This window comes from Simochromis diagramma, unplaced genomic scaffold (assembly GCF_900408965.1).
Source record: "Simochromis diagramma unplaced genomic scaffold, fSimDia1.1 OVJJ01000302.1, whole genome shotgun sequence".
Classification (NCBI taxonomy): Eukaryota; Metazoa; Chordata; class Actinopteri; order Cichliformes; family Cichlidae; genus Simochromis; species Simochromis diagramma.
In genome coordinates this window covers 10,496,362-10,512,938 of record NW_024386792.1, presented here as the reverse complement: position 1 = coordinate 10,512,938, position 16,577 = coordinate 10,496,362, and the positions used below count along the sequence as shown (strand labels likewise).

General features: G+C 41.0%; 1 protein-coding gene across 2 annotated transcripts; it reads right to left on the bottom strand.

Moving 5' to 3' along the window:
* Window positions 1-5,902: 5,902 nt before the first annotated feature.
* crmp1 (collapsin response mediator protein 1) lies at window positions 5,903-16,452 on the bottom strand. Of its 2 annotated transcripts, none has more exons than XM_040024403.1 (14): window positions 15,977-16,452; window positions 14,155-14,243; window positions 13,640-13,824; window positions 13,334-13,498; window positions 12,824-12,885; window positions 12,641-12,721; window positions 11,787-11,855; window positions 11,583-11,703; window positions 11,352-11,508; window positions 9,717-9,858; window positions 9,455-9,625; window positions 8,248-8,427; window positions 7,587-7,752; window positions 5,903-7,473 (listed from the first exon to the last, which is right to left on the bottom strand). In XM_040024403.1, exons 1-14 carry the CDS (start codon window positions 16,325-16,327, stop codon window positions 7,382-7,384), a joined length of 2,031 nt encoding a protein of 676 aa, XP_039880337.1. In that variant the 5' UTR covers window positions 16,328-16,452; the 3' UTR covers window positions 5,903-7,381. The 2 variants fall into 2 exon arrangements, with proteins under 2 accessions (XP_039880337.1, XP_039880339.1); XM_040024405.1 differs by lacking the exon at window positions 15,977-16,452 and adding an exon at window positions 15,133-15,970 and having other exon boundaries at window positions 5,905-7,473.
* Window positions 16,453-16,577: the final 125 nt, after the last annotated feature.

The following is a 16,577-nucleotide window of genomic DNA, read 5'->3' as shown; positions in this document are numbered from 1 at the left end:
TAGGACTATAGTTATGATCCATACTATCTCTGCAAAAATGTCTGTTTTAGAGCTACGGATAATGGACCATTCATTACCGCGTATTTTCTTTTGTTTTTGGATGTCACTCAAAATATCGTCACGTTCTAAAGAGAACTAGCAGACTTTTTTGTTTATTGCACGGATGCTGGATGCAGCTCAAATATGCACTGCAGGGGCCTATGGGACTATCAGTAGTAGGACGAAAGCACAGCTGCCTCAGTAATTTGCCTGGATGCAGTCAATCCTCTGTTATGCCCAAGAAGCGGTCTGTACTCTTTCAAGGGATGGGAAGTCATTGCATTGTTATGGCACCTGTTCAGACTTGTGTAAACTCTACATACACACAGCCACTGTTTTACATTTCTGTGATTTCATCGCCTGCAGCAGAAAATCGGAAGACATGCATAATTTCAGCCTCAGAAGCTCAATATTACATCCCTTTGGTTTACTCCCAGAGCAGATGGCAGCGGCAGCATGCAGGTCTCTGTTGGTCTCTGTGAAGGTGATGTTGTCTGGATTTAGTTCATCTGTACTAGAAGCCAGAAAATGTTCTTTTCAAATATATATATATAGTCTGCATGATGTAAATTAAAAATCTCCAAGCAAATAAAGTTTTAGTGCGAAGATCAAATAAATGTCAAACTATGTGCTATTACTAGTCTGCTTTATTGCTTTTACAAAATACCCCTATCTGTTACATACGACATAAAATTAAAGTCTTTGACATTTCAGATTGCATATGATGAACATCTTTCTGACCTTTACATTTTTTTATGATCATAGAAAGGGTAAGTGGCTCCACTGTTTCTAAAGCAAGCCCCAGCACTGCTCTCCCTGCAGCATTTAGAAACTGTTTATTCATTTTCATAATTATCACTTTCACACCTGGTCTCCCTAAAACACAACATGGTGTTTTAGGACTTTAGAAGGCAAACGCAAATAAACTCTGGGACACTATAACGAATGCAACTGATGCACAGAGAGTGCAAAAGCAACCCCAATAAAGCAAACTCACTAAACAGCGCTTCCTTTGAGAAAACACTTGAGAACAAGTGATATCAGTCTCCAGATGAAACGTGGAAATTAAGTGAAGTAGAAGTAGCTGTTATTGTTGAGGACCACAATAAAGGGAAATGAGCCTCCAAGGAAACACAGATGGGTGTAGATATTGTACAGATGCAGCATAATTAATCGTATGTAGCGTTTGGATGTACATGGCTTTTTGTCGTGCTAGTTGATATGTTTTGCGTAGCATTTATTGCTTACTTTAAGATATCATGTGACATCTGTGAAAGTTCGCTGACTAATGCTGTGTGAAACTAATATGAGACAGTCTGCGGTCCATGCTGTTCCATGTTAATGGAGCAGGAGAAAACTACATAATGGCTGCTTACTGTGTAGTTCACTACACTCATGCATCGGGATAAGCGATGTTTAAAACAGACTCACAGTGGATCACTACCAGTCAATGCAAAGTTGTTCTGAGTGATAACCTTTATCCTGACATATCTATCTCAGTGTTAGTGCTCTTTTCCAGGATCACACTGCTCCAATCCATGGTCCCCAATGTGTAAAAAATATATTGTCAGTGATATGCTATCTCCTTCGCAGTCACCAGTCACTCTCCGCTCAAACCCCTGTTAGAGATTTTGGACCGCCTTGTTAGACAGCACTCTCCATCGCTATCATCAAAACACTAAATGAGGAAATATCTTCTGGTAAAATGGTGCTCTATCCCTCCAATGGAGTTTCAGACATTTTTATTGCCAGGGGCCCTCACGTAGACTGGGAAACTGTCTGGGGTGTACTGCACTTGTCTCCTGATGAAAGCTGTCTCCACCACCCTGAAATGGGTAAGCTGTTAAGAAAATGGGTGGATGGATGTTATTGCCAGGGCACGTTCAGGCTGTTCTGGCATTGCGTGGTCACCCAACAACAAACTAAGGGACTTTATGCAGGCTTTTCTTTTCAATTGTGGCCCATCTATAGCCTCTCTTTCATGAGTATTTGTCACTGTTAAGAGCCTGCCAGCTATAATATAAAAGTTGTGAAGGAGCACACGCTGCCATCCAGATGAAGTCCTTTCCAGGGAAAGGCCTCGCTTATTGTGGTCTGGCAAAACAATGCTAAACCACATTCAGAATGAATAACACCAGCATGCATGGCACAATATTAAAGGAGTCCAGATGAAAATCCACCCTGCCTGAAGTCCAGACATGTCACCCTTTGAAAACATTTGGCACATTATGAAATGAAAAACAACAAATGAGGCCCCCAATCTGTTGAGCAGCTGAAATCCTAAACAGGCATTTGAAAAGATCGCCCTTTCAAAGCTAATTGCTCTATGTTCCCCAATACTAAGTGGGCACTTTTAAAAGAAGAGGTAACAGCGGATGCAATACAATGATAAAAATGCCGCCTGTCACAACTTTTTGAAATGTGATGCTGTGGTGAAATTTTAAATATAGCATTTATATGTTCTTTAGCCATCCCTTCTTTCATTTGAAATGCAGTGTGTGCTTAAAAAGTTTTAGGAAAATATTCAAGTTGAAGGTAAAAGAGGAAGTGTGCAGACCTAAATAACATCTAACATATCTGAAAGTTATGTCCTTAAGAAACAAGGGGGACAGTTCCTGAAAGACCTGACACAGGACCTGAGACATGCATCTGACCCGTATTCTATTCATCAAAAGCTCATCCGAAATTGTTCACTGGAAGTGATGGCTGTCAAGAAGGCGTTCTTAAGGAAGGGAAGAAGGAAGAAAAGAGTGAGGTATGCCAGCAGAACACTATCAGTCATGGATTGGTTTCCCCAGAGCCCGGACCTCAGCATTATTGAAGCTACGTGGGTTCGTCTTGACAGAGAACAGAACAAAAGGCAGCCAACATCCAAAGAAGAGCCTTGGATCTTCTTCAGGTAGCCTGGAGAACTATTCCTGAAGACTATATAAAAAAATTACAAGGCAGCTTGCCTAACAGAGTTTATTCTTTGTTGAAGAATAAAGGCAGTCATACCAAATATTGACTTTCAGGCTCATTAAAAATTTACAAGCTATGTTTTTACCATATACACTATATGTCCATGTATCTATTTCACTTAATCCTTGCACCTATTTCCCATTTACCCAGCAAAACATAAAGAAATGAGCAGCAGCTTGAGACTTTTAAACAGTACTAGATATTTGTTTTACAAACAACAAACACTGATAGTTTGCATATTTGATATGTTACCTTTGTTCTACTTTTAATTAAATGTAAAGTTATTCAGAGTCAGAGTTCTGTTTTTTGTTTTTTTTAAACAGTGCTCCATCTTGTTAGAAATAGGATCATCATACTGTTTAATCATATGCACATTTTACTTGAAGGTAATAATAATAAATCATCTTTATTAAACAACAATTAATCAATGACTATATATGAAGGATGTTTACTTTGATTATACAACCATTATATAGAAGTAGCTAATCGATAACAGGTAATTTGTAAATGTAAAATGGATAAATATGGAGAAATATGATGAGAGGTCAAATGTGATATGATATTTGGATACAAACTATAACATGATATTCATAATCCCCATATACCAGTACAAAAATGAAAATCAATAGCTTTCTTTGATTCAACTCGTAAATTTATTCCAAATACAATACACATTGCTATTTAACAGCTTATTTAACAATATTTTGATTTTGATATAACTTAATGTAAAATTCAAAGTAAACATTATTTGTCTTGTATTTTTGTGATGAAACTGATATAAAATACTTGAAATAACACAAAAACCAGCCAGCCCAGAGACATAACCATGTCTCCACCATGTCCTCTGTCTGCCCTGGGGCCTTCTTTAGATGTCCAAAACACCTCACCTTGAAGGCACAGACAGGTCATCCCAGTCAGTCACCCAAACTACCTCAATTGGTGCCTTTCTATGTGAAGGAGTAGCGGCATCCAAATGAATATCTCTAAGGCTGCACACAGACCCCCTTCATAGGAAACTCATCACAGATGCTTGCATCTGTGATCTTATTCTTTCAGTCACTACACAGAGCTCCTGACCATATGGGACAGTATGGTCACATTAGCCATCAAATTGACTGATTTTCTCAGCTCTCTTTTCACCACAGCAGACTGGTGTAGCATCCACATCACTGCCAAGACTGCACCAGTCTGTCTGTCAATCTCATGCTTCACTCTGCTTTCACCCGTGAACAAACACCGAGGTACTTAAACTCCTCCACTCGGGACAGCACCTCGTTCTGGGCACTCCACTCTTCCGTCAGATAAAGGTGACACCTTTGTCAAGTAGATTGTCCAGCCAAATATTGGACAGTCACATCGGCAGATGGAATTTTCTTCACTCCCAGGAGGGATTGTGGCTTGCAATATAACAGCATCAGCTGTCCTTTTCATGTGTGGCATAACCAGGGCATCTATCTGTCTCAAGTAGATCTGGCAATGTCTCCAACGTTCTGATGACTTCCAGTCTGGGAAGTTCCCCATCAAGATGATGAATGCAGTAATAGCATCTAAGTTGACATATGACAGGTACCCCTGCCTCCCTTGATATTATGTGATACTTTAATTTAGGACAAACAATAACTGAATAAATCAGTTTGCTAAAACTGCAACGGCAGAATTGGGTTCTTTTTAAAACATCTGTATTTAAAAAAAAAAAAAAAACACTAATCAAAGCAGAAATAGAAAGCAATGATGTGGCATCATTAGAAACACATTAACTGACAAAATCATAAAATACCTGAAAGATTGAAAAAAGAGATATAACAAAAATATAACTCCTGGGGCTTCATAGAGCCCAGTTAGTGGGATGACAGTTAAGGATACACTTAAATTAACTCTGGGAAATGATGCCTCAGATGTGCATAAAAATACTGCTAAAATACCTCATTGGTACTGATCTACTCCATCATAAAGTGAAAGGACATCTTTTAGAAATACACTTTTACTCAGACTACTCTGAAGTAGCACAGCTTTCCAGCACAACCCAACATTCTGCCATCATAGACATGAAAGGCTTTTTCGTCAGACATGGATCCCCACTGTGTGCCTGCTGTCACTATTGACTGTAAGCTGGATAGGCTGTAAAGCAGCAAGAGCCATGTGTACCGACAAAAAAACATCCAGAACGCCCTCTGCTGACCTTTTCCATATTGCACACAGATACAGAAGAAATTCAATGTTAAAATACAGCTTCTCTAAATTTTGAAAACAGAAACCTAAATCAGACTTTTTTAGATTCTTTCTACTACATCCTGTTATACCAAACGTTTTTGTAATGTGCCAAATTTCACAATATGCTAAAAAGGTTAGCACTGTTGGTTCACAGCAAGAGGGCCCTGAGTTCGACTCTGCCAACTGGCCGGGGTCTTTCTGTGTGGAGTTTGCATGTTCTCCTCGTGTCTGCGTGGGTTCTCTCCAGGTACTTCTTTGCACAGTCCAAACACATGCAGTTAGTGGGGTTGGGTTAATCGGTGGATCTAAATTTCCATGTGAATGTGAATGGTTGTTTGTCTCTCCATGTTAGTCCTGCATCAGATTGGTTTTCATTCAGTCTTGATCTATAAAAAATGTAGTGTTCTCATTCCTGTACTCATTTCTTTTCAGTTTAGCAACTTTTTCTACTGTGATTTATAAATTGTAATAATAAATTATATAATTATATTTATAAATCAGTTTTTCCACATTTTTGCATTTGTAAAGCTTTTTGGGGGGGATTGTATATAATGCTTTTAACAGCAACATTACCTAAATATTTCTGATTAACTACATGCAGTTTATGTTGGCAGCGACTTTCCTGTATAACAGTGACTCTGAAGATTATTAGATTATTTTTATATGCATAACCTACAGTATTTAACTGAGCCTCTATAAAAGGAAATTTATCTCCAATCTTAAACAAAATACAATAAAGTGAAAGAATTATAATTGTGCTTTAGTTTGTAACCATATGATTACAACCTATCAAAACTGGCTGTTCTAAAGTTTCCTTTCAAGGTGTATTACAATAAATAAGGCCTTTGATTTAACCTGAGAAAATGCATTCAGTAATTCTAAATTTAGAAAAGACAGAGACAGATCGTGAAAAATTATATTCAATCATCTGAATTTTGATTACGATCAGAATAACAAATGATATTACTAATAACTCACAGTGTGTTTGTTTTACCATCATTTTTGACAACAGTCCAGTCTTTATTAAGTGGTTCCATTGGTGACACCAGACAAGAGTAACAAAAACAGAGAAACACTAAATGTACTATAATGAGGAAAATGCCCAGAAATAAATAACTGAAGCAATAAAAGATTTAAAAAAAAAAAAAAAAAAACCTTTTCAGAAGTTCTTTTTCTGCAGTGAGTTTAGCATGTCATTACAACAAAGTTCTTATTCTGGTGGGAGTGATTGGCAGCAAACTAAGCACGCACACTGAGAAGTCTACATTATGTAGGTACATCAATCTAGAACTTAATTTAGTTCACTTGTTTCTGTTTTCACTTTGACTGCTTATCTACTTTCACACAGAGTGTAAGAGAGTACTGACACATTTGCATATAGTATCTGTTGGTGGAGAAAAAAATGCATTCCTTTCAAAATTTACAGTAATTTAAATTGCATGAATATGTTTTTAACTAGGTAACAACTGCCTCTACCCACAGTGGATGTCGTTAGGGTTTTCAAACCATACATATACCAATATAACAATATGCTTGTGCTGTTGAATACAAATGTGCTTTGAGTTCATTTTTAAGTGTTCCTCCATTGCAACAATAAACCACAAGTAGTGTAACATCTAAAGACGCATCCATGCAGTGTAACTGATCCGCTTGAGCCACAATGAAACAAATATTGCCAAGATATTAGAACCAGATGCAGAAAAAAATCTGACAATTCTTGAGCTGTCCACCATGTGGGTGGAAAGGAGCACCATGTCAGACCCACACGGTAAGATGTGGGAGGTGAGGAAGAATAAGAAGGAAGTCATGCTCACAGGAAATAAGTTTATGACATAACACTTGGGCGACGGGTTGGTTGGAGGGGGTCCAACACTGAATCTGTGTGTGTGTGTGTTTGTGTGTGTGTGTGCCTGGAACGTGACTTTTTATTGTTTTGAATTATTTAGCTGATTGTAACTCACACACCTTTTTTGGATTAGAAGTAGAAATGTGCTTTTTTTGTTCTGAGTGACCATGACAAACCGATATAACAGAAACGGTCACGTTATGCCAAAAAAATGCAAAGGTATTCATTCATATCGTTGCGCTTACACTCAGTCGTACACATACACTCGCACACACTCAGTAGGTGAAGCGTTGCACCAGCCGTGCTTCATATGTATTCAAGTATTCAGCCAAGGCTGGTGATGTTGGAGCGACCACCCGGGGGTGCTACAATGCGGTGGCCAGAGCGACGTGGGATATTGTCATCAATCTGTGCACCTAAAATGAGGACAAAATTAATATATTAGATGGATCCAATTGCAAAAGAAATCAATTTTGCATAACTGTGTATTTAGAGTACATTCTGTTTGAAAATATATTACTTTTCTTACCTGAAAGGCTGAAGTTGGACTGGTGAAGATTACGTATTGGTGGTGGCTGGTGAGAGGTGGGAGAAGTTTTGGCTGATGGTGAAGGAGTAATGTATTTGGGAGTCAGAGCAACATCATATACAGGGCCATCATATATCCCCCGAGTTACACCCTGCTTACGCTTTACCTGGGCAGAAAACAGACAGAGACACAAACAAGCCAACCTATTATTCATTCTTTAGAAGCGAATGGCCTGCAGCACATTAGTCTCCATAATACGGGACTAATTGGCTCATTTGTATTTTGCCTGAATCACCTACTGGTGAAAAAAGAGAGAATAATGATCATGTTTCTAATCAATTCAGCTCCTGTTTTGTTTTGTTTTTTCTTTTTCATTATCATAACATAATAATCTGTACAAAAGGTAAAAATAAACATCCCAAATTCCTCCAACCAAGGTTAGGTTGTACAATTATTTAATTTACAGAGTCTTCTTCAAATCTTTATTTGCCTCATTTTGGGGGCATATTTAAATTTTTACCTTTTTATGAGGACTTGCAGCAAGATAAGGAAAAGAAATCCTCAAACATCTACTACCCAATTAATCTTTCAATGAAATTTTTCAATGTGACATTTATAACACTGTTTTTTAAGTATTTTTAAAATCTTCTAAATACTCTACCTCATTCCTGAACTTTACACGCTGGTAAGCATAATCTGGGAAGGGTTTGCGTGGAATAAATCGACCAGTGCCCTGCTGAGCATGCAGCTTTCCTTCTTCATACACCACCTGGCCTTGACTCAGCACCAGCACTGGACCTCCGCGACATTCCAGACCCTCGAAGATGTTGTATTCTGCAGCCTGTGCAGAGAGAAAATATGAGACAAAGAAGTACAGATAACAGAGGATTATTTGATTTTTCCAGATACTGTACAGTGTTTAGCCTCTCTATGCAGTCAGGGCAAGCTTGTTTTTTATCATAGAGTTTAATAGATGCAGCAAAATGCAGCATATGAGAAGATGGGGGATAAATAAGTGGGGGGCAAGGGGATACGGGGGGTGACTGTATAAATTCAGGGGGATGGGCGGAGATATAACAAAATGGGTGAGGGGTGAAGGGAGATTATAATTTAAATCTGGCTTCAGTCTGGATTAGGGTCTTTGGGAGTGGCAGAACAGACCAATAAATGAACTACGGTGTATTGTGTTACATTTTTGAAGGCAATTTTGTTTTACCATTTGCCTATAGCTCATTTTGTTTTGCAGATAGATTTAGTCTTATCCTTCACACAGGCACAGCTGTCTGTGTGATAGCTGCTGCTGTTGAAAAAGGTGAAAAGGCTTCATCTGTGATGCTTAAAGGATTAAAACAACAATGTCCTGATAATCCACGGTCCACAGCGTGAACTCGGGAGCATGGTTATTGTTCCGTGTCATTTTCAGTAGACTCGGTGTCGGTTTCACAATATGAAATTTCACTTGCCATCTCTGATTTTGAGAGAGAAATGTACAACACAATAAGAATGAACAGCTATTCATGTGTAAACTCTGTCTCATCTGCCTTTACGAAATATTATTTTAATTAATTTAGGAAAAAACTTTTAAAACATTGAGGCTTACTATTTTGGTTCTAGCACACATATATGATATATACTGAGTAAAATAAAGCTAGACTTGACTGCATATTATTATTCAGGTTTCTGTTCCCCTCCTGTGATCTTCCACATGGTTCTTATCCTATTTTACACTCTGCAGTCTCCCATGAAACCTTCTGTTGTGCAGCCTCTGTCTAGACCTCCCCCCCCTTATTTTATTAGTTCTTCTCCCTCTCTCCGATTTACCCACCCTCTCTCTTCCCTCATCATCTTTCTTTTCTTTTTGTCCTCACCGACTGCTGGAGTTTGGCAGTGATGGTTTTGACGCTGTCAGGGTCCCAGATGACAATGTCTGCATCAGAGCCCGCAGTTATCCGACCCTTACGTGGGTACAGATTGAAGATTTTAGCAGCGTTGGTGGATGTGACTGCCACAAACTGGTTTTCATCCATCTTCCCCATGGCCTAAGGGAAAAAGAAGTGGATGTTTAGAGTGCTACACAAAAACCTCACACCTACACAAAAGAAACAATGAAAACATGCCCTCATTGCTCACCACTGCCTTTTCCCAGACAAAGCCCATTCTCTCCTCGACGCCGTTGATTCCTTCGGGGATCAAGGTGAAGTCATCTTTACCAATAGCTTTCTGGGAGGTGCTGTAAGCGCAGTGAGAACTGCCCACCACCTGGAGGTCCCCACTGTATCAAGGCAACAAAATGAAGTGAAATCATCAGCAAACACTTAAGGATGCAGTCATTGACTTGTCTAATGTAAAAAGGTTCCCTGACAAATTGCTAAAAGTTTTAAACCCCTCAGAGAGCTCAGTCTGTAGAAATAGCAACAAATCAATAAAATAAAAACGTTTATGTTAAAAAAAAAAAGACAGAATGAAGAAGACACATACAGAGAAGTTATTTTTTAACCACTAGCCACCAGGTGTCCTCACTGAGCAAGTAAGGTAAAGTATGTCAAGTCATGCAGTGGCCTATTGCAGAAAAACAGCCAACTGAACTACAGAGAATGGTGCAACACAGCTGCAGTATCAGTCCTTTAAACATTAACTAGATTAATGCTCAGTCTGGTCTGCATCATTAAAGAAAGCCAACAAGACTTATGCTCGCTTTAGCTCTGAATGAATAAGGCTGAATCTGGCTGATAAAGAATTGTGATTGTCACGGTTCAGTTATAAGACCTTTAATTTATTTGTTAATTACAGTGATTACTCCGTGTTAGTGAGCTGTGGGATCGTCACCTTAATGCCAAGAAAGTGCTTATTATGTAAATAATGGGCTTCACTGAAATCTGAGGGGGAAAAAAAGCTCTTCTTGTGTTCATGTCTCTGAAAACGAACCTAAGAATACACCCCGTTGTTTCAGGAGTGGCTCAAAGAAAACAGCAGTATCACACCACCGGCTTGACAGCATGGACCCGCCTTGAGAAGTAGGAGCTTCAGATGAAGGGTGGAGAAACAGAGGAAGATAGAGGAGGAGGAGAAGAAGGAGGGAGGCACTCGGTAGCCAAGGCAACAGATAATAGAGGTTTCAGTGCTATTTGTGGAATCGGGGGCATTTTAAAATGTGCAGCTGGAAGTTCTCCGCATTGTGTGTGTGTGATATGTGTGACGGGTGCGAGTACTGTGTCTGAGGTAATACCTGAGGTGAGTTTGGCCTTGACTTGCACTTATGCATAGGTACAAGTTAACCAACCATTATCGTGTGCTTGACTGAATATACAGTAAAGTGGCTTCCAAATGATTATGTAGTCCTTAGTCTGTAATTAAGTCTCTCTTCTCTTCTGCCTCTCCTCACACCTTCACCTTCTCTCCATCTGTTCTTCTGTTTCACTGAAGTTTGATCTAAAATTCTGCATAACACTAGCAGCTGTTTGTGGCATGAATACCAAAGAGTGTGTAGGGGTAAAACGTAAGAGTCTCCTTTTGTGTCTTCGATCCTATTTGCATTTCACATTGAGCAGAGGTCATACTGTAGCTAAATTAAGCTTTTGTCTGCCTTTACTTAAATACTAAAAGTTTTTGCCTGTTTTAGGGTTTATGAAACACTCTTGACACTGCACATTTTCTCAGACTTCATACAAACTACTTGTTGTAAAACTCTGGAGTCTTCTATAAATTAAATTACTACAGTTTTTAGCAATATCCATTCACTGTTTAAAAAGAAAAAGTGAGACGTACCAGGCCAGCAGGGTGTGAAGATGGTCCGGGGTTGTCTGGTCAGGACTTAAAGGTGGAGAGGTCACGTAGGCAGCAGCCTTGGCCCAGTTTTTGCTCCAGTAGTGCGAACCATCAGTGGCCAGGCTAGCTGTAATTGGCTCTCCGAAAACCACCGAACCTGAGCAGAATAGTAGAATGGTTAATTTCATCCTTAATAAAGACAGAAAAGGACATTATATGATTAAGAACTACCTTTCCTCCGGGCCTGGGTGATAGTGTCAGCTGCACTCTTGCTCATCACCTTTGTGATGTAAACAGGACAGTTCACACGATTGCCAAGAGTGATGGCACGGAACACCGCCTCAGCCTCCAACTGCACAGGAAGGGAATAAACTAGAGTCAAGAACCTGGCAGGTGAATTGATTAACAGTGAAGCTATGGGGGGAAAAAAATCACCTCTTCGGGACGACTCAGAGGATGGCCTTCTGGGCCAGTAATTCCCATTCCAAGTATTTTTTTCTGTTCCTGCAAAAAAAAATTATAAGAATAACAAAAGAATGTCAGAATTATCTTCACATGCAATGCAATCACTGACAGCTGTACATACAGTAACTGTACAGCCATGTTTGAATGCCTCTGATGAGATTTCAGGAATTAGAAATAACAAATCTTTTGGCCTGTCAAGCTAAAATAAATATGCAGTGTAATCTTCGAAAGCCAGCGCACAGCTGGAAGATTAAGCACATTTCAGTTTCTCTGAAAAACTGGATGACAACCAGATCCCCTGCTCCCTTTTTAGTGTTTGTTTGTTCTCTATGGGGTTGATATGAATTTTCATCACCTATCTCCCTATTTCTCTTACAGTTAGTTTAACAAGCGTGTCATGATCATTCATCAGCACTGCAATTATCTTCCATTACCCTGATTCATCTTCACATACATCAAAGTTTTTGCCATAATTGTCTCATTAATCTGGGCCATCATTTCCATGACCACAACTAATACTTGCCATCACTTCTGCTAGCTATATCAGCACCTTCACCCTCACCAACTTAATCACCATTACATCATCATCATCCTCATTAGAATAATAATGGTCAACTTTAATGGTGGCCTAAGATAAACCTGTCATTCTCAACTGCAGCTGCAGCTGCAGGCGTATTAATCCTTGCTTTCTCTTTCTGAGAGATGCAGCATTATGTAACAAGAATATCTCTAAGCTGTGGTGCATGCTGGAGAGAGCAAAAAAAAAGGCAGCAGCACTTACCTACATAATAAGATATCCTTTTTCAGCAGGCAGTAGCACTTACCTGAGCAATAAGATCACCATTTTCAGCGTGAACTAACACCACAGCACCCAGCTGCTTCAGAAATGAGAATGCCTCATACAGCTAAAAGACAAGAACACCAATTTTCAGATTTCTACTGTTAAAAACAGAAGCCAGAGGATTCGTACAGTACAGATTTGTGGAATTTATGAGTATAAAACATACCTCTGAATCGGTCATCTGGTACACATCCTTATAAGCCATGTATACTTGAAAGGAGTTGATACCTGGCAACAGAAGAAACAATGAACGGCTTCATAATGAGAAAGTAAATACTCAGGAGCGTGGATAATAAAGACAAACTGTGAGTGAGTAGGAATGGGAAGCAGTGCGTGTTTGTGTCTAGCCAAATAATACGACTCCTAGAAGGAAGCTGGACACACAAGCAGCTGGTTTATCTCGTATGGTGACTTTTAAAGCTGCCCCAGAAGAAAATGCTAATTTTTCTACTCAAACAGATTACAAGTGAAATTTGCACATGGCCACAATGACAGCAGTGAGAACAATGGCTCTCTACAGTGTCTTGACTCTAAGAGGATTCAGCACTTTAGCCAAATTGTTTCTAAATCTGTCCCTATTGTTCTTGTGAAATGTGCCCAAACTAGGGATTGAAACAAGAACTGCAAGAAAGGCCACATCTCTAAAATATCATAAAATAATTAAAAATGGACGTACCTTTGTCCTGCACCAGAAGCTCCAACTCATCTTTAACATTTTCATTCCACTGGGGGATGTCTACGTGCAGAGAGTAATCACAGCAGGCTTTCTTGTCTGCGGCCTCCTGCCAGCGCTCAAACGCCTCCAGCAAACTGTCACCAGGCTGAGGGGCTACGTGATCAACTGAAAATTAGGAAGGGCACAAGGCATAGAAAAAAGAAAGAGCGTAATCAGTATTTTGAAACACTTAAAGACAAATGTAGATATGGTACGTGCTATTCTGTAGCTGACACTTGCTGACTAAGTCTAAGCATTCACACTCACTGATCATAGTGGTGCCCCCAGCAAGTGCAGCCTTGGTGCCCTGAAAGAAGTCATCAACAGGCTGTGTGCCCAGATAGGACTTCATCAGGCAGGTGTTAACATCTATTCCACCTGGTATCACCATGCGGCCATTGGCCTCGATCACCTTGACTCCCCCAGGAACAACCAGGTTCTCCCCCACCTGCCTACCCAGGATAAGATGTGCAAAAACAGATGAATTGATGAAAGGGAAAAGGAAGCCAAATTATGGAGGTGTGAAGATTATGGAAACACATGGCAATGCAAAAGGGTTGAGAAGATAGAAAAGAACACAAAAAGAAAGGAAGAGCAAAGAAATGCAGAAAACAGCCTCTGCAGTGCTTAAAACAACACGCTCATACAGTGTAATGGTAAATGGTAAATGGCCTGTATTTATATAGCGCTTTACTAGTCCCTAAGGACCCCAAAGCGCTTTACATTTCCAGTCATCCACCCATTCACACACACATTCACACACAATGTCCCCAAATACGCACTTGATGAGCCCGTCTTCAATGTAGACATCTGCATAGAAAGACTGGTCATCATTAACAACTCGCCCTCCTTTGATCAGCAGCCTTTCACTCTGCAGGGGAAAAGCACAGAAAGGGAGATCAGGGAGGGAGAGGTTGAACTTAGTCCTGACATTTTGATATATTGCACAATCAGTTATGTAATCCATGGCTTTATAGCAATATAACATGATGTGGTGTAGTGTGGACAGAAATGCATGGCCACACAAGAGCTGTACCTGAATGGGGCGCCAAAAAGTATCTTTCTGTTATTTCAATTATGCAATCAAATACTGAACATTCACAAGCAGGGTGTTGAAACCAGCACGTTTTTTGTGAGACCACCACGTGTCCACACCCTCTACTACTACGGATGGTGCCTGGCAACAGCATTAGGAAGATGTTACGTCTCCATGGTAACCAGTGATCAAGCAGGGTTTGGCATGACGACAGCTGACGGCTTGCCGAAAAATCAACGTCTTTGACCAATGAGAAGGCAAAAAGGGGGAAGAATATGCAGACATTATTTGTGTCTTAACCTTCAAATTCAATGTGTAACTCTAGGCTTAAGATCCATTAGACACTGGATAATTCTCAAATAACAGACGTGCCAAATGTGTAAAATCCACGCTTGAACACAGACTGAAAAGGATGCACGTCGTTTGTTAAAATCTAGCTTCACATTTCGTTGCTTTTAAGCAAGCAATTGTCACTTGCTCGACTCTAGTTTCGATCGCACACGTCAACCGAGTTAATCTCTCTGACAGGCAGCGAGATTATACAACATTATCCAACCAGGAGCGAGAAAACGCGCTCAAACACAACGCACTGTCACCTTTCTTTGGCGTGCAGTTTCTCGTAGGGGCAGCATGAGAAAGCCTTAAGTGAGGTAACTTTCAGTAGGAATTTAATCCGTATGCATACATGACTGCTGGTCGCTGCTGAGCAGGCCAGCTCGCTTACCGTCAGATGGGGGATGCTGTTCTTGGACCCAGACATGCTCTTTCCGTCGCTCTGCCCCCTGGCAGTTAACTCAGAAGCGAATTATACCGACTCCGGCGCCCCTGCGCGGCTTCCTGCTCCCCTTTGTCTCCACTGATGTGATGTGGGTTTTGTTTCCGTGTGTGACAGAAAGCGAGCGATGAATCCGCCGCCGTACGGCTGCGTCAGGCTGCGTGGCGCGCGCACAGTGGAAGAAAGCTGACGTTCCTGTGGGCGCGCGCGTGAGGAAAAAGTCACAGCCACCGTATTGCCTGACGACGTTCACGGCACGGGGGGAGAAAGACAGCTATAGGCCGTATGTGAAGACACGAGCACCCTCACACCCACTACACACACACACACACACATCTTACTTCAAAGCATAAACAATGCAGCGTGGAGGTTGGGTGGGGGTGCATGTTGTCTGTCGCTGTCCGATTCAGCACCACGGCAAGCAAAAAATATGTGTTGCTGCTTTGTTGCGCGCGTTTTGCGCCTTTTATTGAGAATTTAAGCTTAACGCAATCCATAATAGCCAAGCTGCAATGCACCATAAAAAGTTCATAATTTATGCAAACTGACGCCTTTGTCAGGAAAATAACTCCTGGTTCCTGGTGTCCCAAAAAGAAACTAGCATAGCTTTTTTGGTGGTTTATGAGTAAAAATTTATTTTATCCTCTGCGTAGGCCCAATGTTCCCCACCGGTTAAAGTCTAGTGGCACTTACTGGTCCACTTCATTAATAAATTATAGTTAGGGAACGACGGAGCCATTGCACTATCAACATCTGTCAACAAAAAGCCACAGATTGAAGCTGTCAGTCCTACCTTGCCATTAGGACTTTCCGTCCCCGATGAAAATCTGACCTCAGCACCACTGCGTGCTTCGTCTTTCTCTCCGGGCGAGCCGTTCAGCGACCACTCCCGGGCCTCGCTGGGCGTCTTGCTAATGGGGTCACCGGTGTCTAAGAGTCGTTCCCGGCTCCCGCTTCTCGGGGTGCGGCTACCTTTTCTCCCCACCGCGTAGTTTTCGAAGTCTATGGTCTTGCTCTCAAACGCCCCCTCCACGGAGCTGAACATACCATAGGTCTTCCGCTGGTTCGGCCCGGTGGTGATCGGCCCTGCTAGGTAGACCGGTAGCTCATCCTCCCGGTTCCACTGTCTTCTGCAGTCAGACATATTGGCTACAGTGGGAGACGCACACTTCCCCCCCAAGTCTGAAAGGATGGAGACGGCTTTGCTTGTTTTACGTCTAACCGGGTCACAGTCCCGCCTCTCCAGGCAAGCGCACTCATTCGATGATGTGAACTGGAAAAGCAGCTCTCTTCGGGCAACCTAGAATCCTTCCTCTTCATATACACATGGTGCAATGCTCCCGTTTTGACAGGACTGGTGGCGTGTCAGTGTGAACTAGTTTTAAAGTGAAGCA